The 25,020-nt window shown below is 39.3% G+C and overlaps 1 protein-coding gene across 5 annotated transcripts in view; it reads left to right on the plus strand.

Moving 5' to 3' along the window:
- The window catches only part of HOOK3 (hook microtubule tethering protein 3), a 121,102-nt gene extending 96,440 nt beyond the window's left edge, over positions 1–24,662 (plus strand). For 2 of the 5 annotated variants that reach the window (XM_077475413.1, XM_077475415.1), the window contains 5 exons: positions 374–474; positions 590–694; positions 1,671–1,742; positions 15,441–15,577; positions 21,791–24,662. In XM_077475413.1, the coding sequence (XP_077331539.1) occupies positions 374–474; positions 590–694; positions 1,671–1,742; positions 15,441–15,577; positions 21,791–21,809 (434 nt within the window). In that variant the 3' untranslated portion in view covers positions 21,810–24,662. Of the gene's footprint in view, positions 1–373; positions 475–589; positions 695–1,670; positions 1,743–15,440; positions 16,862–20,812; positions 21,341–21,790 lie in introns of those variants that run through there. The other 3 variants (XR_013272186.1, XM_077475414.1, XM_077475416.1) reach the window with 3 other exon arrangements.
- The last annotated feature ends 358 nt before the right edge of the window (positions 24,663–25,020 follow it).

Here is a 25,020-nt window from a genome sequence, read left to right on the forward strand (position 1 = left end):
AACATGGTACAAATTTGTCTTTAACATTTTGAAATAGACTTGGACAACATACAGCAGAAAGTCAAACAGCCAATGTATGAGACACTATGCAATACATTTTGCATAACACTACATCTATTTAGCAAACCAGCACAAAGGATATATAAAGTGCACAACTATAATGAACATATCAGGGAAAGATGATTGGTTGCTTTGCATTACTACACTTTGTTCTTTGTTTTCCCCAGTCCTTATCTTGTATTGTAAAGGTGTCCCTTGTACTACCGTGTTTATTCTTAATCTGCATTAGTTGAGTAGTTGGAAATATTGATGAACCATGTTAAAAGATTAATTACCTTAATTTTTTCTTTTTCTTTTCCCCCAAAAAATTAAGCAATGAAAATCGAAGAGCTACAGGAAGCATTACGGAAGAAAGAGGAAGAAATGAAACAAATGGAAGAGCGTTACAAAAAATATCTAGAGAAAGCAAAAAGTGTGAGTAATCTATTGCCAGTTTTGGAATTATTGTACATTGTGAAGGTCTTAAGTAATAATAATTTTTCCAGGAAAAAAATAAATGCTCTACTACCCATTTCCTCCTTCTCTACAGGTTATTCGCACATTAGATCCAAAGCAAAATCAGGGCTCAGGACCAGAGATACAATCTTTAAAAAATCAGCTGCAAGAAAGGGACAAAATGTTTCATTCTTTAGAGGTTAGTAAAATACTATGTAAAGGAAATGCAGAGAAAAAACATATGCAGTACATCTCTGCAATACATGCACATTTTTAGCTCTGTTTTATCCCTTTAACCTTTTTTCATTGTGGTGTTTTGTTCATTTTTTTTTCTTTTTCTTGTACACATTTAAAAAATCATTTTAGTTCTGGAGAGTGCATGAAACCCCCCAAACATGTTATATATTTTTTTGAAAGCAGACACTTTGAGAATAAAATAATGGTAGTTCTATTTTTTTTATTTATACATATAGTGCAGTGCTATAATAATGTTAAAATCTATCTATAATATTAATATAATCCAAGGAGCATAAATATAAAAATTAAAAAAACAAATGTCTCTTTAAAACTGTTGTGCAAAAAACTATTTTCTCTGTGCTAAATATAATGTGTTAATTTTTTTGCACGGAGGCTTTCTTTGCACAACAGTTTTAAAGAGACTTTTATTTTTTTTATTTTTTGGATGTTTATATTTATGCTCCTTGGCTCTTTTTTTTATTTATTTTTTTTTTTAGCATTTTGTGCTGTTTATCCCAAGTGGAAAGAAAGTAAATAATGGGACTGTACGGTGAAGCTAATAGGAATGACTTGCTTGTGGATTCTTTATATTGAAGTGCAGGATAGAGGCCCCTCTCCTCTGTGTCTTGATTACTCATTATTGCCTTCTGAAGAACTGGAGTCTCATACGGTGGGTGGGGTTGTATGCTGTGCTCTGTGGCCTGTGTGTGCAATTTTTTTGCCAGTGTGAAATCATTTGAAGGTAGCTTTATATAACCCATGGTCTATAAATACAAGTCCTGTGTCAGACTGTACTCCAAGATAAGGAAATCACAGGCAAGTCAAAAATCCTATTTTTATTTTTTTAAGGTTTTTATTGGCTTGTCAATTTAGGTTTTAAACGTTTGGTTGAATAGTTGTTACTTTACATTCTTTGTATGTTTGTATATTCATTTTAGAAAGAGTTTGAGAAAACCAAGACACAGAGAGATCAGGAGGAGAAACTGATTGTCAGTGCATGGTATAACATGGTAAGCATTATTTCGTTGCGATTAATGTAAAGATGGCTGCAACTAAAAATGTTCTGTTTTGCTATCTATATCTGTGCTGCATAGTAATGATTACAATAGATAATATGGATCACAACTAGTGCATGTTTCCTAAGAACATTGCAATGTAAAGCCTAGTACACGCTATTCGAAAAAAAAAATGGAAGAGCTCGAAAGGGGGGGGGGGAGGGGGTGGGGGTGTACTAACTATGCAATGTTAGTAGAGTAATCTCGCCCGCTGAGCTATTGTGAGCCTCTCCTCCTCAGACAACTTATTCTGTGATTTGTCCCCACCCTAGAGGCACCAGGAGTGTGGCTCTTTGCATATGGCTGATGCAATTGGATTTATACTATCAATCTGCAGAATACATTCCACATTCTCATTCTAGATGACTGTACTTGTTTTGTGCACTTGAAGTGATTGTGCTGTTTTTACAAGTTGTGCGATACCCTTCATGGACATGTGTTTTCAAATGTCATTATTACTTTAATGTTTAGCCATTGTGGTGTGTCATCGGCTTTTTGTACTCCTTGCAGTTTTGTATTTTCTGGATTGTTTTGTATCCAATAAAATTTTTGTGAAATGAAAAAAGTTGAAGCAACAATGGTTGCTGTAGGAAACCATAAATCTTCTTGGCACACTTTTAATACATACGTTCCTTAGACAAAAACAGTCGCAATCCATTGGATGCTTCTAGTTGGCTGGCCAGCAAAAAAAATTCCACTACTGTATAGTTATAGATGCTTTCATTCACATAAGTGTGAATGCCATTAGTACCATATTTACATCATTAAGGGATAAGTTCACCTTTGGAAAATGTTACATGTTCCACCCATTTAGGGTGGAACATGTAATAATAATACATTTTATTTATAATGCACTTTACATCAAAAGATCTCAAAGTGCTACATGGTTGCAATAAAAATATACATCTAACATCAATAAAAAAAAAAAAAAACCTGTTCCAGTCACTTCCGCCCATACCTCCTTAAAGGAACATTTTTTCAATGTCATTTTTTCAAATATAATTTTATTTTATTGCATTTAGGTCCAAATATGAGATCTGAGGTCTTTTTGACCCCAGATCTCACATTTAAGAGGACCTGTCATGCTTTTTTCTATTACACGGGATGTTTTAGTTTTAAAACGCCCCGCCCCGTCGAGCTCGCGCAGAAGCAAACCCATACGTGAGTAGTGCCCGCAAATGTGAGGTATCGCCGCGATTGGTAGAGCAAGAACAATAATTCTAGCCATAGACCTCCTCTGTAACGCAAAACATGCAACCTGTAGAATTTTTTAAATGTCGCTTATGGAGATTTTTGAGGGTAAAATTTTCACGACATTCCACGAGCGGGTGCAAGTTTTAACCACTTAAGGACCAGGCCTCTTTTTCGGACTTGGTGTTTCCATGTTTAAAACAGTTTTTTTTGCTAGAAAATTACTTAGAACCCCCAAACATTTTATATTGTTTTTTTTTCTAACACCCTAGAGAATAAAATGGCGGTCATTGAAATACTTTTTTTCACACCGTATTTGCGCAGCGGTCTTAGAAGCGCACTTTTTTTGGAAAAAATTCACTTTTTTGAATAAAAAAATAAGACAACAGTAAAATTAGCCCAATTTTTTTTTATACTGTGAAAGATAATGGTATGCCGAGTAAATTGATACCCAACATGTCACGCTTCAAAATTGCGCCCGCTCGTGGAATGGCGTCAAACTTTTAGCCTCAAAAATCTCCATAAGCGACATTTAAAAAATTCTACAGGTTGCATTTTTTGCGTTACAGAGGAGGCCTAGGGCTAGAATTATTGCTCTCGCTCTACCGATCGCGGCGATACCTCACATATGTGGTTTGACCACCGTTTTCATATGCGGGCGCTACTCACGTATGCGCTCGCTTCTGTGCGCAAGCTCGTCGTATTTTTTACGTTTAAAAAAAAAAAAATTTTTCTTATTTATTTTAATTTATTTTATTTATTTTTACACTTTTTAAAAAAAATAAATAAAATGGATCACTTTTATTCCTATTACAAGGAATGTAAACATCCCTTGTAATAGAAAAAAGCATGACAGGTCCTCTTAAATATGAGATCTGGGGTCAAAAGGTCCTCAGATCTCATATTTGGGCTAAAATGCAACAAAAAAAAAAAAAAAAAAAAAAGAAAATCTGACATTTAAAAAAAAAATATACCTTTAAGAGGTATGGGCGGAAGTGACGTTTTGACGTCGCTTCCACCCTCCTATGGTATAGAGACGAGTGGGGGCCATCTTAGCCTCACTTGTCTCTATGCCCAGCAGACGGAAGGACCCGATCGCCTCCGCCGCTACCGACGGCTCCGGTAAGCGGCGGAAGGTGCGGGAGGGCGGCGGGAGGGGGGGTGGCACCTCTCCCGCCGCCGATAGCGGTGATCTCGCGGCGAATCCGCCGCGGAGACCACCGTTATCGTACAGCCGACCGCCGCCTGAAGCGATGGATATCTCGGTTGTGGCAGCAGCTGCTGCCGTTACCGAGATATCCCTCTTCAAAAAATGGACGTACATCGTCGTGCGGCGGTCGGCAAGTGGTTAAGCATGACATGTTTGGTATCAATTTACTCAGCGTAACATTATCTTTCACTATATAAAAAAAAGTGGGCTAATTTTACTGTTGCCTTCTTTTTTTTTATTCAAAAGGTGAATTTTTTCCAAAAAAAGTGCGCTTGTAAGACCGCTGCGCAAATACGCTGTGAAAAAAAAAGGATTGCAATGACCGCCATTTTATTCTCTAGGGTGTTGGAACCCCCAAACATTATATATTGTTTTTTTTCTAAGTAATTGTCTAGCAAAAAAAAAAAAACAGTTTTAAACATGCAAACACCCAGTCTGAAAAAGAGGCCTGGTCCTTAAGTGGTTAAAGTGGAGTTCCGCCTGATTAAAAATAAAAAATCAGCAGCTACAAATACTGCACCTGCTGACTTTTAAAATAAGGACACTTGCCTGTCCAAGGTGCTCACAATGTCCTCACCCAAAGCCCAATCGTTCCTCGGCTTCAGGTGGAGGCGCCGGCATTCCTATTAAGGGAATCAGGAAGTGAAGCCTTGTGGCTTCACGGCCTGGTTCCCTACTGCGCATATGTGAGTCGCGCTGCCTGTTCTGAGTGGCCCCTGGTGTCTTCTCGGACAGTGGCAGTTTCATTTTTGGGTGGAACTATGCTTTAAAAGAAGAGCAGTTCATTTGTTGTGAAGAAGACTTCAGAGCACCCAGGAAAGCCTAGGAAGTGCCAGGACCATCTTCAGTTGATTCAGCTGCAGGATTGGGGCACCACCAGTGCAGAGCTTGCTCAGGAATGGCAGCAGACAGGTGTGAATGCATCTACACACACAGTGAGGAGGATGGCCTGATGTCAAGAAGGGCAGCGAAGAAGCCACTTCTCTCCATGAAAAACAGGGACAGACTGATATTCTGTAAAAGGTGCCGGGATCAGACTGAGGACTCGGATAAAGTCATTTTCTCTGATGAATCCCCTTTCGGATTGTTTGGGGCATCTGGAAAAAAACTTGTTCGGAGAAGAAAGGGTGAGTGCTACCATCAGTCCTGTGTCATGCCACCAACAAAGCATCCTGAGATCATTCATGTGTGGGGTTGCATTGGGAGTGGGCTCACTCACAATTTTGCCTAAGAACACATCCATGAATAAAGAATCTTACAAAAACATCCTCTGAAAGCAACTTCTCCCAACCATCCAAGAAACAGTTTGGTGACGACCAATGCCTTTTCAAGCTTGATGGAGCCCCTTCCCATAGGGCAAAATTGATAATGAAGTGGCTTTGGGAACAAAACATTGAAATTTTGGGCCCATGGCCTGGAAACGCCCCAGACCTTGATCCCATCGAGAACTTGTGGTCAATCCTCAAGAGGCGGGTGAACTAAAAAAACAGCTCCAAGAATGGGCTGCCATCAGTCAGGATGTGGCCCAGAAGTTGATCAATGGCATGCTAGGGCAAATTGCAGAGGTCTTGAAAAAGAGGGGTTTACACTGCAAATATTGACTCTTTGCATAAGCTTAATGTAATTGTTAATGAAAGCCTTTGACACTTATTACTTGTAATTATACTTCAGTATACCATAGTAACAAAAAGATCTAAAAAACACTAAGGCTAGGTTCACACCATAGCGATGCGGGAACGCCGCGAATCCGCGGCGTTTTCCCGCATCGCATGCCTCCCGCCGGCAGTTCACACTGCCCTATGCGGACTGCTGGGAGTGTCAATGAAATCTTAATGACACCCCCAGACCAGTCCGCATATCGCAGTGTGATCTCGGACAGGAATGGGATCGCATGGTGTGAACACCCATGCGATCCGATTCTGCTGCGGACCAAAAAAAGGGTCCTGTGCGAGTTTGCGGCGGGTGCGATGCGAGTTCAGCCATACTATCTGTATGGCTTAACTCGCATCGCACAGACAGATCGGATGTGATTTGCACTGCAGTGCGGTGCGAATCACATCCGGATCTCTCACCCGCAGCGGTGTGAACCCAGCCTTAAGCAGCAGACTTTGTGAAAATTAATATGTGTGTCGTTCTCAGCACTTTTGGCCACAGCTGCACCGTCCTATTTGTATGGAAGAGCAGATGCTGTTTTTCGCTCTCCATGGGACACCGCAGTGTTTACCCCTACGCGGTTTCTGCATTTTCATTTTTATTCATAAAATGCACAGCGGAGAGTTTGTGATGTGCTATAGAATGTTTTTTGCATAATTCTTTTCATGGTTAGGCCACTACTGCTTTCTAAATGAGCCCCTTAATGCACTACTACTTCCAGTGTGTGCCATTTGATGCTTTGTTTTAATTCTATGAGGTGCTGCTACTTTTTCTGTTAGCGGAAGAATTCGCTGTTATATAAATTAGATACAAGAAGTCAGCTATCATTGTGTTCGATTCAGCAGTATATGCTAGTTTAAACCTATAAGCGGCTTGATTCAGTGTGAAGCCTCCACAGTGTATGAAACATTTTTTTTCAAGAAACCGTCCCTCCTATAAAATTCATATTAGTCGATTAAGCTTTTGTATGGTCACAGATCTTTGTTCTGTAGGCAGTACACAAGCTTTTGTGCTTTGCTTCTGCCATGGGCACGGGGGACTGCATCTGATGGGCCCTGATGAGGCTGCATTGATCTCTTGTATCTTGTCTGCAGTCTCTGCCCATGTCCTGTATTATGTTTCCTTGAGGTGCACCAAATTGAAATTTTGCTAATACTATTAGCAGGGATGCACCGAATGGGTTTTTTGGTGCCGAAACCGATACCGAAAATGAAAAATACACTAGGCCGAAAACCGAAACCGATACCGAAACAGCACCGAAACCGAAAATGGCTTTTTTTATATATATAAAAAAAAAAAAAGATATATAAAATCGCCTTATATAGTATTATTCATTATAGTATTCATATTCAACTGAATCATTAATTTTATGAATAAAAGAATAGTCCAGTAATGGAAAATAACAGTACTTTAATAAAGCAACCCAAATAAATTGGACAGTGGACACAGAAGATAAAATCATAAAATCAAATAAAATACAAAATTAAATGATAAATTACTACCGCATATCCTACAGTGTAGACTGCAGTCAGTGCACATTGAACCATAACAAAATAAATAAAAAAAATGAAATAAAATAATATAAAAATAAAACGACTAAGACTAAGTCTAAGAAGACTTAATGTCTTAGACTTTATTAATTTTCAACTTAAACCAGAAGAACTAGTAGTAATTCAGTTATCTCTCCCTAAGGTGTCAGCGGCTGCATGTGCGATAAAAGTGTATGTTTGTAGCTGCGGGTTACACACACAGTCATACAGTAGACCACACTGTTTTCCGGCCCCCGGGTATGAGCAGAGACATCCTGGAACACAGTCTACAGTCTGGTCTACAGCAGCGGTGTTCGGGCAATCACAGCAAGCAATGTAGACTAGTCTGTTTCTGGAAGTCTCTGCCCATATCTGGAACACAGTGTGGTATAGTGTATAGTACTGGAATATGTAGACAGCCACAGATACAGGACATACAGTTTTGCACATGCAGCGGGCTGAAAGCTTAGGGAGAGAGAGATATAGTTTGGCCCAACAGCAACAAACTATGTATGATGTGTGTGACTGTGTACAGTACTAAAACTGGAGATCTCTTAAATTGAAGAAGTGCAAAAACTGTAGAACTACTACAATGAACAAACAACTAATGGCAGTATGGCACAACTAGACAACTGGAACATACTGGTAGTCAGTCATACTATGTTGTATGTTCCAATTGTCCAAATAGCACAGTCCAATGCCAATTCATTTACTATGTTCAACAACATGGTAAAGGAATTGGTCTATGCTACGGATTTATAAATCTATTTCAGTATAAGTGGCAGATTTAGCTTTAAGAACAAAAGTTGCTCCGCTTTCTCACAGGAGAGACGGTTTCTCTTCTCGTCAAGAATATGAGATGCTAGACTGAATAGTCTCTCACTCTCTGTACTGGTGCTTGGGGCAGATAAATATCTGCGTGCAATCTGTGCAAGCAAAGGAAAACGTTGTTTGTTGATGCGCCAGTACACAAGGGGATTGTCACTTCTGGCGATAGGCTGTTCAGCTAAATAAATGTCCAGCTGTTGGGTAGCTGCACTTGTTGTTGCACTGCTATGGACCGGGGTGCATTCATGTAAAATTTCTTCAAACATATCAGATATGGAGGGAGCGTGTTCCTCTTCACTTGTATGCAACCGTTTCTTCTCACTTTCCTCTGTGCTACACCTCAAAACTCCTTCACCGGATGCTTCCACCACCTCCATTTGTGCCTGTATCATTTCCCGTGCACGCTGCTTTTTCTCAACATTAAAATAATGCTCTTTAAATCGAGGATCTAGAACTGTTGCAATGCAGTACAGAGGGTTGGACTCGGTGTCTTGAAACCGGTTGGTAACAGCCTCCAGTAGAGTGGTTTTAGCCGTTTTTACGCCATGGTCTGTTTCTATCTCTTTTCCTAGCAGACGCTTCAGTGCGGCAATCAAGGGAATAACTTCAGAAATGGAAGCATTAGTTGAGCTTATTTCTTTTGTTAACTGTTCAAATGGAGATAGAAGAGACAAACTATTTTCAACTAACATCCACTGATGTGCACTCAGTGTTGCCGGCAGCTCGTAATCTGCAATGTATGCAGCTAAAACACGCTTTTGCTCAAAAAGACTTTGCAGCATATAGTAGGTGCTGTTCCAACGAGTGGCTACATCTTGCTGCAGTCGTTTCGGTGGCATTCCAAACTGTATCTGCAAAGCTTGTAATCTGGAATAAGCAAGTGGAGAATGGTTAAAGTGACCCACAATTTTTCTTCCTTTTGATACAATATCAGATATGGTGCGCTGACTCAGCAATCCTTCATTCACAGCCAATTGCAGCGTGTGTGCCATACATGGTATGCTTTTAAGTTCACTGTCCTCCATTGCCTTTGCCATGTTCCGCGCATTATCTCGTACAATCAAATGCACTTTAGACTTCTCAATGTGCCAAGTGTCAAGCATGGATTTTAAAGTGTCAGCTATTGCTGCTGCAGTATGTGATCCAACAAACTCACGTGCGTTAAGTAGGATGTTTTGCAATTGAAATTTGTCATCTATCCACTGCGCTGTCAGGCTAAGCATGCTCGTTGGACTGACGTCTGAACTCCAAATGTCGGTAGTAAAACTGATTGCTATGATGTCGGTAGTCATGAGCACTTGAATGTGTTTTCTAACACTGCAAAACAATTCAGGTAGACAGGTATCTGCAAAGTAGCGTCTGCTTGGTAGTGAGTAACGCGGCTCAATATGTTGCATAAGCCTACGGAATCCAATGTCCTCCACAACAGAGAATGGCTGGTCGTCTAATGCAATAAATTCCATAATTTTATCTGTTATGGCACGAGCTTTGGGACTGTCACTTGCAAATTTTTTAACCTTTTCAAAGACCGTGGCCACAGATGGTGTTGAGCCTGAGTCACTTTTTGGAAGTGGCACTGTTTTCTTGTAATCTGAATGCTGAACTGGATGTCGTGTTTTCAGATGGTGTATCAAACCTGTTGTTGAAAAATGCCTTGGCACTGTACCCCCCTCTTGAAATTTCTGCTGAGCAAAGACTACAGATTGCAAATTTGGGGTCTTTATCAGAAACTTTAAAATATTTCCACACTGCAGACATGGTCTACCTTTGCTGGTAGCGCAGAATAATAGCATAGAATGATCTATAGTGGGAGTGAAATCTGAGGGGGAAAAGAAAAAAAAGGACGAAATTAATTTTAAAGCTAAACCCCAGGAGGCAGCTTTAAAAAAAAAAGTGATAGTTTGTTATTATTTTTTAAACGCTGCAGCTCTTGCCATGCAAGGTAGTTAATATGTCTGCACTGCAGTATATCTCCTGACTTGTACCAAAAGATAATATAATTGCACTGATTAAATTTCATTGCAAATGGAATGGATTGCTTGCATGCAAATTGCAATTGCAATTTCATGCTATATTTAATTTTTTGGGCGCTATTCTGCAGTATAATATAATACTATAACTTCATGTGCTTGTTGTACAATAAAATATATAATATATATATAGTTGTTAAATATAATATATTATATTGCGTACTGTCTGTCATGTTTTAAAAAAATGATAAATCATGTCATGTCAGTGTGCTATACTATACCAAATGACAAATTCAATGACAACAAGGGCATACATTTTATAGTATACTAGTACTACAGAATAAATAGCATGCCATTCCATTTCAAATCAGTTTACATTTTTTTTTTTTTTTGCTACATCACGATGTACTGTAAGACATTTAATTAATACCATACTGCATGGCACAAAAGGCACAAAGTAATACATGTTGTTTGACTGCTATGACAGTTTCAGTAGTATAGTAAAATAAATTAGTTGGATTGTTTGGCAGTTTAAGGCAAAAAGGCAATGCATTGCTCACCAGCGAATAGTAGTAATGGTAGCCATCCAGGAGGGACAGTGCCCAGTGCCCACTGTTGTACTTCAGTATGTGCAGCCCTCTATGAAGCCGTCTCGGGTCCCAGCAGCGTCTCTCGGGTCCCAGCAGCGTCTCACAAGCACGAGGAGCGTCCGCGGGGAAGGTGCCAGCGTCTCAGCAGGGAACGTGCTTACGAGTGCGGCGTCTTATCCGCGAGGAACGTGCAAGCCGCCCACAGAACGAGTGATGTCATCCGAAGTTTCTCCCACCGCTACTGCGCATGCGCGATTTTCGGCGCCATTATCGGCAAGAATTCTCTTTCGGCAAAATGCCGAAAAGGCCATTTTCGGCCGATATGTTTCGGCGGCCGAAATTTCGGTGCATCCCTAACTATTAGCAATGTGTTTAACCACTTTCAGACCGGACCATTTTGCTGGCTTAAGACCAGACCACTTTTTGCGTTTCGCAACTGCGTCACTGTAACTGACAATTGCATGGTCGTGCGATGTGGCTCCCAAACAAAATTGGCGTCCTTTTTTTTTTTTGTTCCCCACAAATGGAGCTTTCTTTTGGTGGTATTTGATCATCCCTGCGGTTTTTATTTTTTGCGCTACAAACAAAATAATAGACCGACAATTTTGAAAAAAAGCATTATTTTTTAGTTTTTGTTATAATATCCCCCAAAAATATATATAAACATTTTTTTCCCCTCAGTTTAGGCCGATACGCATTCTTCTACATATTTTTGGTAAAAAAATCGCAATAAGCGATTATTGATTGGTTTGCGTAAAAGTTATAGTGTTTACAAAATAGGGGATAGTTTTATGGCATTTTTATAAAAAAAAATTTTTTTACTAGTAATGGAGCCGATCAGTGATTTTTTTTATTTATTTATTTATTTATTTATTTATTTATTTTTTTTATATTGTGACTGCGACATTGTGGTGGACACATCGGACATTTTAGACACATTTTTGGGACCATTGTCATTTATACAGTAATCAGTGCTATACAAATGCATTGATTCCTGTGTAAATGACACTGGCAGTGAAGGGGTTAACCAGGGGGTGGCAGTGTAGGGTTTAAGTGTTCCTAGGGGCGTGTTACTAACTGTGGGGGACTGGGCTTTATGTTAGTGAACACTGATCTCTGCTCCAATCACATGGAGCAGAGATCAGCGTCACTTGTTGCTAGGCAGAACGTGGAGATGCTGTTTACAATGGCATCTCCTCGTTCAGCCGCCCCGTGAGACTCACGGGGGTCCCGACCGGCACGCAAGCGCGCCGCATGCGATGGCAGGGCAGCACTTAAAAATGGACGTACCTGTACGCCAATATGCCTGCCCGTGCCATTCTGCCGATGTACATCAGCGTGCGCCGGTCGGGAACTGGTTAAGTAAGAGATTGCATACCATAGATGGTTAGAGACTGCAGACTTTTTTTATTTTTTTTTGCACTAAGGCCGGGTTCACACCGCTGCGATGCGGAAACGCCGCGAATCCGCGGCGTTTTCCCGCATCGCACACCTCCCGCCGGCAGTTCACACTGCCCTATGCGGACGGCTGGGAGTGTCAATGATATGTTAATGACACCCCCAGATCCGTCCGCATATCGCAGTGCGATCTGCCGACTCGCACAGGAATCGGATCGCATGGTGTGAACCCCCATGCGATCCGATTCTGTTGCGGACCAAAAAAAGGGTCCCGTGCGAGTTTGCTGCGGGAGCGATGCGAATTCAGCCATACTATCTGTATGGCTGTACTCGCATCGCTACGGAGATCGGATGTGATTTGCGGTGCGAATCACATCCGGATCTCCCCCCGCAGCAGTGTGAACCCAGCCTTAAGGTGCCAATAATGACCAACAATAAATTCATATTCATTTTAAATTGATGATATTAATTGAAAAGTGGAATATAATAAAATTATATATAAAAAACATGGTTTTTAAAAATAATTTTTGCTTTTTCGGCACCACAATTTCCATTTGGTGCACCCCTAATGAATGCATCTCAAATGCTTACCAAACTAATCTCAAATGCAAGCCACTTTTTTTCTGTATTAGACTTCCATTGTTACCCCATCCTGGTGCACGTTTATACTTTTTTCAGCACCAGCGCCACTGGTACTAAATGTACTAAATGTAATTTTTTTTGTGGGGGGGCGGCGGCAAACTGAAAAATTCAGCAAAAAAATATCAATTGCAGCGTCACTGTGCCCTGTCAATTGCTGCCACTGTCCGTCCAACCCACCCCCCCTCGCCCACTCGTGGTCTGCCCGGCACTTACCCCATCTCGGTGGCGGGTCAGGCAACGGGCGATGGTGGCGAGCTGTGGGACCTTGCAGTGAGTCAGACAGCGACAAGCTGTGTCCTCTATCATCTCCACCCCCCCTTCCTGATAGGCGTCCAATCGCAGCACCTGTCCTTTTAGCCAATCGGGTGACTAGTAACAGACCCGTGCTTCCTGAGGCGGTTCAGTGTTAGAAAAGCGAATATTCACTCAATTTTGTTTCACACCTGGGTGAATTCCGAGCGCAATGCTTTGTGCTCCGTCTTCACATTTTTTGAAGCCTATTGTAGTCTATGGCTGTAATCATGTGCTTCAAAAATACACCCCTGCCGCTGTAATTCAGGCGCCCCGGCGTCTGAAAAGGGTCCGGACACATGAATAGGGGGTGGTCAGCAGTAGCCAATGCACAAATATATCCATTAATCACAGAGGAGGTGGCTGGAGAGAGGGGGAAGTGCCAGTGTGCCCTTTAATGGATGCACCGCCACTGTTTTAGTACCCTTACAAGGCAGAGCTTTTTCAAGGCTAAGTTCACCTTTAAAAAAAAAAAATGTAAAATTAAATGTGGCGATACTAAATCTCGGTATAGATGATTTCCCTGTGCTCCATTGACGAGTGGCTTCTGGCATTTTTCTAGCAGCTTGTTTGACGATCACCAGGCACTGGGGGGGAGCCCAAGCACTTAATTTATCAGAGGTCATAACCACCGTCCATTCAATCTATTCCTTTGAGAAACTCATGGCACACAGGTCAGACTCACTGAAGTCTTTTGATGCCGCTTGGCAAAATTGGTCATCCTGGTACTCCCTACACAATACTAATGTGAAAATCTGATGTGTATTGATGATGTTTTGAACACCTATGTTAAAGTTCTATCCATGTATGCTGGATGCTATAAACACACTTGCCCTGTGAGGCTCTCTAATTGTTTTTCCCTCTTGTTCTTGCTCATCTGCTCTATAGTATTTTGTATTAAATCTTTATTAAAGATACATTGAAATAAAAAATATAGGGCTGTTACTGATTAAAATTTTTGTGTTCAATTAATTGATTTTTTTTTTTTATTCGATTAATCGACTCATGTCAAATTAATTATAATACATATAGATCCAACTACTTTTAGCTGATCTCATTGCATTGAAACTCTGCATTAGTCAGTGGTAAATACACTATATACAATCACCCGAACTAGTTCGTTTCCACAATCCATGACTTAACTTCACAGTTCACACAAATACGTTTTAAATTCAAACTGTAGCGCTGATGTAAGTAATTTTTTTTTTCCATAGTAGCGTGACAATCCCTCCCTCTGGTCTAACTAATCACTCTCACTTTATGGCATGAACCCCTGTGCAAACAGGTGGTCATGCAAGCGGGTATTAAAAAGGTTAACACGGACCATAAACTTCTTTCACCTCTCCTTAGATCTCAGCAAAGACGCCAGGTCATGGGTAGAAAGGAAATATCTAAGTGCTCACTCAATAAGATTTTATTTTTGTGTTCAAACACAAACTACTCACATGAAGATGATAAAAACACAGCATGTAAAGCCAACAATCGCGTTAGTTCCGTAGGGCAGCAGCGGCTGAGTCATGCGTAGCTCCTCCCGTACGCGTTAGGTTCAATCAGAACAGTGACGTCACCGGATCTCCGACGGAGCTCCCTGAAGACTCGGAAGCCGGCTGAGAGGTGAGTACCAATCAAAAGAAATTTGATCGATCAAAAAAATTCATCGATTATTCGAGGAATTAATCTTTAATGTCCACAGCCCTAAAAAAAATAATAAATGTATATCTTTTTGCAGGTATAAAAATGTGCAATTCATTTTCTTTCTTTTTTTTTTTTACTAGAAGCATGGAAAGCATTGCTTTTACAATAACAAGATTGCAGGTGCAATGCAGGACTTCTGCAGCCTTGTCAGTGTATCTGTCTGCTGGTAACCCTCAGGGGCAGGATGAGACTATGAACTACATAGAGAGCCTAACATTGCCATGGTAGTTCATTGAGAACTACAAGCTGACAAAGGATGTTGGTACTTGTACTCTTCAAATTCACAGAACACTATGAATGATGCAGGCAGGCAGAGCGTTTTTTGTTTTTTTTTTAAATGGTGACGGGTGGTGGAAAAGATGATTCTTACCCCAGGCCCCCCCCCCCACTTACTGTCACTAGATGCAGCGATTCAGGGAGATCCTGCAGGAGTGGAAATATGTTACACATTCCAACCTAAAAAGGGGGGGGGGGGGGGGGGGGGAGAGACATATAAACGGTTCCCAAATGTGAACTTATCCTTTAATACTTCGAATAAGGTTTGCTCAAACTAAGATTCATTCTGAAGGTCCTTTATACCAAATGTTTCTGTTAGGCTTAGTAATTAGTACAGATTTTATTTTAAATACCATTGCTGATTTATTTTTCTCTCACAGGGAATGGCCTTACATAAAAAAGCTGCAGAGGACAGACTGGCAAGCACAGGATCAGGACAGTCATTTCTTGCAAGGCAGCGGCAAGCTACAAGCTCAAGAAGGTCTTACCCAGGACACGTCCAGTCGGCCACAGCGAGGTAGAAGACCCTTAGGCTGGAAAATCTGCATCATACCCTTATGTTGCACATAACTGCATTTCAGGAAATGTCACCAGTGTGCTTTTAAGCGGTTTCTTACCTTTTTAATATGTTTTGTTCGATTTTGTTTGTCCTATTAATGTGTCCATTTTAAGTTGCTTTGACCGTGCCAAATTTTTGAGCCCAGAACATCATAAACGTTTCTTACGCAAAGTTTAATTTAAGAACAATACTCTTTGACATGACATCTCTTTTGGTGTAATCTTATGAAGAACACGAACCGGCAGTAAAAACTTGCCTATGTGGAGATAATGTTCATGTGTAATGTATACTTTAAACAAACACCACAGTGCTATGAGGACAATTACTGTTAACTATCTCAGACTCCTGGCCCTACCTAGGCAGGACTTTCACAGAGCAGCAGTCGCAGATGACAAGAAATGTAACCGTATGAAATGCATGCAGTGAGGCTTCATTTGAAGGGTATTCTGTGCGCTGCTGGCCTTTTGTCTCTATGTGGCCTGATGACGTATACATACAGTCAAAATAACTTTTGTATACATAGTGGTCATCGGCTCAGGACATCTTAACCTATTTCTTTTGTACATATTGTTACCTTGGATGTAGATACATGCAAGCATGTGCCCAGTCTTCAGTGTGGTATCTCTTAATGTGTTTAAAGAACATAGACTGGTTGGACTGAATCCAGCACTGCCCATTATATGCACAGAATGTGTATTTTTCAGGAATATGTACATAATAAAGTGCTGCATTTGGGCTGGCTGGGAGGTTGCTCATTGCACTAGCAACCTGTGAGAATGCACCGTACTGTACGACCACTTAAATACCCCACACAGATTTGTGAAAGGAAATGACATTTAATTTTGCATTCCCTTTTCAATTTTCTACCACAAGGAGATAATTATTTCAAACAAATTAGTGATTGTAAATCCCTTTTTAGGAAATCAAAGAAACCATAGATTGAGAATACAATTGTCAATAATTTTATATGTTACTTGCTTTCTGTTTGTTCATGTGAAGTTTGTGCCACTATACGTAGTATTTAAGTAGTCTACTTGAGAAAGGATTCATGAATGTCAAAGTAGCACTTTACATGGTTGAATGCATCTTAAATGTTTGAGTTCTTAACTTGTAAATGGCCAAATGCTGTTTACCTGTTTTAGCCACTTAGTTTTTATATTTTATTGTGCTTAGTGCAGGAGACGAGGAGTTTTTAGAAGGTCGTGTTTTTATGGAAATATAAAGTGGGTCACTGGAAGTGTACTGGTTGCTACACTTAATTGGTTACATTTTTATGAAAACTAAGCCCTAAGCTGTGTGTGCGACAAACTGATTATAAATTGCAATAACACAAGTAGCAGATTTTCTTTTATATCATGAAATTGAAAAAGGGTGTCAATTAAGTTTTTAGCTTTTGGAGTTGTCATTGCAGTTTTTTTTTTCTTTTCCATACAAAAAAATGTAAGGAAAGCTAAAAAAAATTTTTAGTGGGGCAAAACTGAGTCATCTTAAGGCCTCATGCACACTGCTGCTGTTAAACTCACGTTATTGAGAGTTTGGCCATTTTTTTAATTTTTTTTAAACTGCCCCTAAACTCCCCTCTGTTATCCTATGTGTCTATGCACACATGGACATTTTTAGCAGTTTATTAGTAGGAGAGTTTATGGGGAATGCCCTAAAATCGCATTCAAAAGCAGTTCTTTTGACCACAAAGAAAGCTGACCACTCATAAACGCACATAAACTCTAGGCACATTTACTACTTCAGTGTTTATTGGAAAGTCTGGCCAATGAAATAAACTCCCAAACTCTCTGATAAACTCACCTAGACTATTTATAAAAAAATACAGCTTAGTTGAGTTTAGAACGCTGATTTTCTCCTGTCAGGATAAACAGAGTTCACAAGAAACCAGTGTGCGTGAGGCCTAAGAGTATCTGCACACATTTAGCAGCATAGTTACCTAAAATTATCAGCACCGAGTCAAAACAAGATGGGAGACTGCACCTAATCGGGTGACTGTGGTCGCTGAAATTGATTGCAACAGGAAAAAAAACTGTATGTCCTGCCGCAGGAATGCCTGCTTGACTTTAGTCATTTACCATTGATTTAATGGCAAAGATGTATGTATGAAAACACACAAACTTAGATACTTTCCAAATAATTTCTCTCCCTTTGAAATTTTTGGAGAAGTGTTGACAATATATGACTTGTCTTTAGTGGGCATTGAGCTTTTTTTCTATCTGTTAACATACCCGGAGCCGCCCTTTTCTTTTTGTTCATATCTTTCTCTGCTATATACAAGGCAAAAAAAAAATCAAAGCAAGTTCATATCACACACAGCAGTATGGCAATGACATGACTGAATTGCCTTCTTTGGAACACCACCCCTATAAACTTGTAGGGTTTCATAGTTGTAGGGTGTTAATGAGTGTATGACCCCCCCCCCCCCTCGTGGAGCCATTGTGTTCTCCCAGTGGAGGGAAGCTGTCACCGCCAGTAGAACACATTGATTACTGCTAGTGGCTATATAAGCCCCTATCAATCTCATGTGAAATCAGACAGGCTGGTTTTACCCAAGTTAATCGATTGATCAACTTGGATACATTCAGCCTGCCCATACATAAATTGAATCTGGGCCGGACCCTGCTGAATTGGCTGAGATTCAAACCTTCCATTACTGGCTTTAGTACCAGGAGAATCCAGGAGCAACAGCGAGTTAACCACCTGATAAAGGAAGTTGTTAGGGGATGTAGTATAGCTGTATCCATGTGTGACTTTCTTCGAATAATGTCATAATAAACAAAGTAGTGTATTGTTAACTGAAAACTGACAGTTTGTAGCAGGGTATAATACCTCTTATTAATCTGATGTTTTATTGCCTTAATGTTTTTGACAATGTATTTCCTTTTGAAGTACTAGAGAGCTTGCTAAAACATTTTAATGGAACTTAAAAGTATGAAACATTTTATGGTGCAAATTCAGATCAATATTTTTTATCTTTCAATAATGAATCTAAGATCAACGAAAGTGAATGCAAAACAGCATTTCATTTTGGGTAATGGTGATGCATGGAGGTAACATATGTACAATGCTCTATTTCATGATGGAGCAGTTACTTTTTCCAAAGCTTCCATGTATTTTCAAGTAGACCTAGAAATAAGATGTTTAAACTGATACTAAAGGGGTGTCTTGTTTTTACCTAAAATCAAAGAATAGGCTTTGCACAGAGCGTCCCCATACCTCCTCTTCTGGGTTCCCCTGAAGTCACCTATGTTATGAGAAATGTGGGAGCTGCTATTGCTAAGCTTTTTTTCTGAAAATGCTAATTAACCAGCTTTTAAGATGTCCCACCAAAGATGGCTCCCATAACCAGATGCTACTTCTGTATCTGACGGTTAATGTTGTATGTATTAATATCACAATGGGGGCTTTATTACACATTAAAAGGTCTAAATGTAAAATGCCTTGTAAATCAATAAAAATGGATCAGGATGGATGAACTAGGCAATACACTAGCCATAAGTTCTAATAGTTAACAAAGCTCCAGAGTTACAGCATTGATAGGATTATAGTCGCAAGATTAAGAAATGCAATAGACCCAGAAAAGACATTGCCAACCAGACCTTCCACTGCATGTGGTTATAGTAAATAGTTTGGACTTACAAGTTGACTTTTTAGGGCATACCTATACAAGGGATTTTGATCGGTCCATTAGGAATGTTAAGATACGAAGTCCTAGCTTCAATGAATGTCAGGTGATTTATCCATAGTGACTCACATCTTGCTTAAGAAAGATAGACACAATGTATAATGCCTTCACTGTTTTCCTGACATGAAATGTAATTTTATTGTCAGTTGACAGTGTAATTTCTTGTATGGATAATCCTAAACTGAGATTTTTTTTTTTTTTTTTTCTAATTTTTTTTTAATCTTTTGACACTTATGCTACAAAAGTGTATTCCTTACATCAGCTGGTTCACTTTATTGTCTACACAGCTTAAAAGTGGTACATTGGCACAATGAAAATATGTTACCTGGTGCTGGTGTAGTATCTTACACTTTACGGTTTCGATAGATTTTTTTTTTTATTGTGTGGTAAAAAATAAACATGGCACAATATACAGCACAATAGCCTGATGCAGGGATGTTTGACACCTTAACACAATGAAGAGAGCATCTGGGTACAAGAATAAAATGTAGACACCATTACCTTTTATAGATCTGTGAATATAATAAGGATACCTGTAGGCAGGGATGCTGTTAGAAATCATGGGGCCCCGTACAGCCTACTATGCTTCAGTGATAAACACAGGAGCGATCAATACTATTCTTTCTGGAGAGTAGGGGGCCTGTACATATGAAAGATTTACTGACCCCCCGCTCTGAAATCCTGAAATGACCCCTCCTGTGTGCCGCTGGCAGCTCCCAATGGGAGAGAGAGGAGGAGGGAAGGCAACAGCACTGCAAGGGAAAGCATACACGGGGGGGGCCCGGACAGCGTGGGGAGGGAGAAACTGGCAGAGCTGCAGGGGGAGCCACAAGAGGATTGGTGTTGGCAGTAAGGCAGTACAGCTGGCCTTCCTGCTTGGCAAGCTGCCAGGGCCCCAATTTTAAGCTAAAAAGGTCCAGGCTTGGCTAAACTGCCTCATCAGTTGGCCCTGTCTGTAGGCATTTGTGTAAGAGTACGTGGTAGGCAGGTAACCTAGACTTGGGCCAATGTTTGGAGTGGATGATTGGCATCCCATTGATGTTGCCCAACAGGGAACCCCTGATATGCAGGAGGAATAAACCTAGACCTAGAGTTCATGAGAAAGGGGCTGAGGGAACCTCCTTCAGAGGTTGGTTATCCTATACTTTTTATTAATAGTATTTACAGAATAACCATAAGACCAGAGTAACCAGTGTGTAGGACTTTTGAATCCTGCAAATGGGATGATCTTTTTGCAACCGTTTATAAAGCAAAATATATTTTCATCAAGCTGTCCTAAACCATGTGATGAGGATAGAGCAACACAAGACAATAAGAGGAAGGAGGGAGGAGAACCTGAAAGGCTAGGTGGAAATGTGGTAAACAAGCGCTCAAAGCTGTTAGGGTCTATGGGTGTAATTATTATAGTGTCTAAAGTGTTGCTTTCTACACAGGAGAGTGTTTTTATCAAAGAATTTCTGTTATTTCTTTCTTATTAATACATTTTCCTTACTATTTATTTGCAGTGATGTGATTGCATGATCGCGGCATGGTTTTGCAGTCAAATACTGCTCGTTGCATGAAAATTATGTTCGGACGGCCTAACCTGCAGACTAACAACTTCTTTAGGGGTTGTGGTTTAACAGTGCTTGCTTTCTTACATTTAATGCTTCTACGTTAAGGGATCCATACTGTTTTCACATCCTGGTTTTGCAGGTATTGTGTATTTTACTTTTTAATTTACTAATAACAGCTTATACGTAATAACCTATCCATCATGTGAGCCACATTCTGGTTAATTAAAGGTGTTGGTTAACACCGTGTGTTCAAACAGTGGTCTTCCGTAACAATTGGTAGGTCATGTTTTTAACACCAAAAGCTATTTTTATTGATGAGGAAGTGCAAGTAGAGACCACCTTAAACTAAAAAAAAAATGTCTAGATTCTAAAATGTATTAGTAAAAGACCTCACCACCCAGTACCCAGTCATGCTCACCTGTCATTCTCATTACTTTTTCATGTGTTGTGTGTGTGTTTTTATATATATATATATATATATATATATATATATATATATATATATATATATATATATATATATATATATATATATATATATATATATATATATATATATATAAAAAATCTTACATTACACTGAATGCAGCAGAGCAAGCAAGATTTCTGCTGTTGACGTTGTGCTGGGTTAGAACAAAGTCAGGAATGCTAGTGAAAAAATCGTTCTGAGGTCATAGGGATATATTCAGAGGGTTATATCTGAATAGAAGCTTTGATGGACAGACCCAATTAATGAACTACAACAAATCTTATACCACTGGTTCTGTGAATAAAGCTGAAAAAATTGCTACAGTCCTGAGATATTTAATTGGAAAAAGGCATAAAAAAGTCTATTTTCATGAAATACTTGGTGACTAAAGCAAATAACAAAGTACCAAAGTGGTACCAATTCTACTAAAATTTATAATTGTTTTTCCATTTTCTTAGTTCTATAGACACCTTCTGAATACAAGCCTTCAGTAATTCAGGCCATGGCTGCCTACATGCTTGGAAAAGCAGTGTATATATGACAACCCAAAACAAGCTGGAGGGATATAGATGATCAATTTTTGTTTTTACTTTTTTTTTTGTTTTATAGCACCCTCTGATGATGTTTTTTTTTTTTATTTTTGTGCATATGCCTGTTACAATTTTTTTTGTTTACATAGTAGACTTTCTTAAAAAAAAAAATATTTTAAGTTATATGATACTGCCTATTGTATGTTGTTATTATAACAAATTATTGATTTACTTTTTTTTCCAATATTCTATGTAATTATTTTGCATATACTGGCTGCCTTAGCATTTTATTTAAATAAATTGTGCTCATACTTTAATATATTTCTACTTAACACCTAGTATATTTATATCCACGCATTTGTATCTAAACAGGGAGCTGAAGGCTCTAATTTTTCCCATTTTATTGTATAGTTTAATTAAACTTTTTATGACAGTATTATGTATAGAACCACGAGACTTGCTGTTAAATTCTTTTATGTTGTGTAAGCTTTAAGGTGAGTTTTTCTTAAAGTAAGTATTTTTTTGATTTGGCTGTATTCAGAGTTAGTTTAAGATCTCAGCTACAAAGGCAGTTTTTAGTTCTTTTATTTTTTATTTTTTTTAACTCAGTCCAATGACTAAAATCACTTGTGATCAATTACTGAAGAGTAGCGGTTGATCGCTAGCTGATGGAACAGTGGAAGGACTATGGTTTTAGCTGTCATACTTGCAAACTATTAATGCAATGTGCAGTCATGTGCTATTATTCGCTACTACATGCTACTATGTAGCTTACTCCTAGGGAGCCTATTCTATCAGTGATTTAATTTGCTACTCGTCTCAGTTATTTTACTAGTTTTAGTGAGAATTGCCCGTGTAGCTTCGATTTGAAGCTGGAGCTACATGCACTGTTTTAAGTCTCATTCATATGGGTGCTGAGAACCATCCTCCGATCTGTGAATCCACCTTGGAGCTGCTTGTAGGCAACCTACAGAAGTGGATGCAGATGCAGCGACTGCACGGGCACAGTTGCATGTCAAAATTTGACTTTCGGGCTGGAGTGAGTGCACAGATCCAAATGCAGACAGTGTGGAGGAGATTTACTAAAACTGGAGCACTCAGAATCTGGTTTAGCCAATCAGCTTCTAACTTCAGCTTGTTCAGTTAAGCTTTGACAATGAAACCTGGAAGCTGATTGGTTTCTATGCACAGCTGCACCAGAGTTTGCACTCTTCGGTTTTAGTAAATTTCCCCCTGTGTGTAGCCTCCAAGAATCAAAATGGTAATTGCTAATTAGTATCGCTGTACGAGATTATTAGTTGTTGCAACAGTAAAGTCCATGCACGGGCAGATTTCTAGTTCTAAAATTAAAAGGCATTGAAAGATTTGTAAACCCATTTTTGATGAGGAAAAGAGAACAAATGTTGACTCTTTGATTTTTTTTTTTTCTAATATTTCGGTAAATCTCTGCACAAGAATAACAAGCAGCCTCAGTGTTCCAACTTAGAGTGGACTCATACTAAGCTATAGTTTAGCTGACTAATGAAGATGAATTAGTACAATTTATTGCAAAAAACAATAGGTAACAATGTAGTTTAGTATATAATTATCAAATGGGTGCAACAGGGCTCTTCCACATGACAGTGCCTAGACATGCTCTGGTATTCTAGATGCACCATAGCCTATCTGGAATAGGCATGTCACTTTTTCTTCTGATTACATTGGGGTCATCGGGGTCAGTTTTAGAAACAAGAATAACTACTACGGGGCAGTAGATTAAAAAAAAAGAGCAGTTGCAGGAAGCTTATTTTAAGTGCTATGAAATTCACAACAGATTTATCTCATTGCATGAAGAAAAGGGTTGCTCGAGTCTGTCCACATTGCCTAGCCATTTCATGTAATGGTATGACTACCATGTCATGTATTTCTGGCAGATCTGTCCTTTTTGTTCACGCTTGCCCACCATTTAGGTCTGTTGCGCAACCCCTATGAAAAGTAGTGGCGAGTCTGGGCACTACAGATGGGCAGATGCCTCCCAGATTTTCACTTTAGGAAAGACATCTGTGGCTAGCCCAACATTGTTCAAATTGGTTGCAGTCATGGCAAAAATTTTAATATTATAATAGAGGCAGTACAGTAAAAAAAAAAACTGTCTAGCATCATATGAATAATCTTAGTATTATGCAATTATGCTACATCAGAATTTTCTAGTGTAAGGGGTCAGATAAAATTGTTGCATTTGCTACAGATACAACTGTGACTCAAGTCCGAAAAAGCCCTGTAATTATGGGAGACTTCACGCAGACGGAGCTTTGTGATATACAGCTACTTTGGAATGTCAGTGCTTTTCAAAATTTGTAAATTGAAAATTCCACCCAAGGTTCACAGTTATTACTGACCTAGAGTCCTTTAGTATTAGGAATAGAATATAGAGGCTTAGTGAAATATATCTGCAATTTCCGTCCACTTAGGAGTGCTTAGAGCATTTGTATTGTAGTTCCATATTCAGTCATGCATAATGGATTAGGGCTGCCTCACAAGCATTGTTCCTTGGTGTTCTACTTCTATTATTTTGGCCTCAGATTGGGTATCATCTAGCCTTAAACTGTCTTAGAATTACATTTTCTGTAATAAAAAATTCTGCCTCTGCGGCCAGCAGTACATAGCAGGGATGTTGCAATCAGTAGTATGGAGATTCATGTATATATGATGACTGGTTATCATTTTGAACATAAAATGTAAGTTTTCCATACAATTCTTCCAGTGTAAACAGAAGTGTACTTTTGTTAAGGAACTTGTAAATAAACTATTTTGAAAGAAATGTGCCTGGAATCTGCATCTTAATAAATGTGTGTTTTTTTTTTTTTTTTGGCCAGCATTTATAATGTTCCTATACATAATGAAAAACCAAGATTATTGAAACACTTAATTGAAATTGACATTAATAATACAAACACAACCTTGTTATTGTTTAGATTAAAGTAGATTTAAGACAAATCCTAAAATCTCATATAACCATTAAAATGTTTAAAGTGATTTCTAAAGTCGTCCACCCCCCCCCCCCCCTCCAATATTTTAAAATTGCCCGTTTTTTTTAATCAAATACCTGGTAATGCTGCCATGAAGGCATATGGTTCAGGTGCTTCCTGTTGTAGAGCCACCAAACTCTGTTACTCTTT

Source organism: Lithobates pipiens, unplaced genomic scaffold, assembly GCF_037356315.1.
Source record: "Lithobates pipiens isolate NorthernLeopardFrog02 unplaced genomic scaffold, aLitPip1_a1.2 Scaffold_13, whole genome shotgun sequence".
NCBI lineage: Eukaryota > Metazoa > Chordata > Amphibia > Anura > Ranidae > Lithobates > Lithobates pipiens.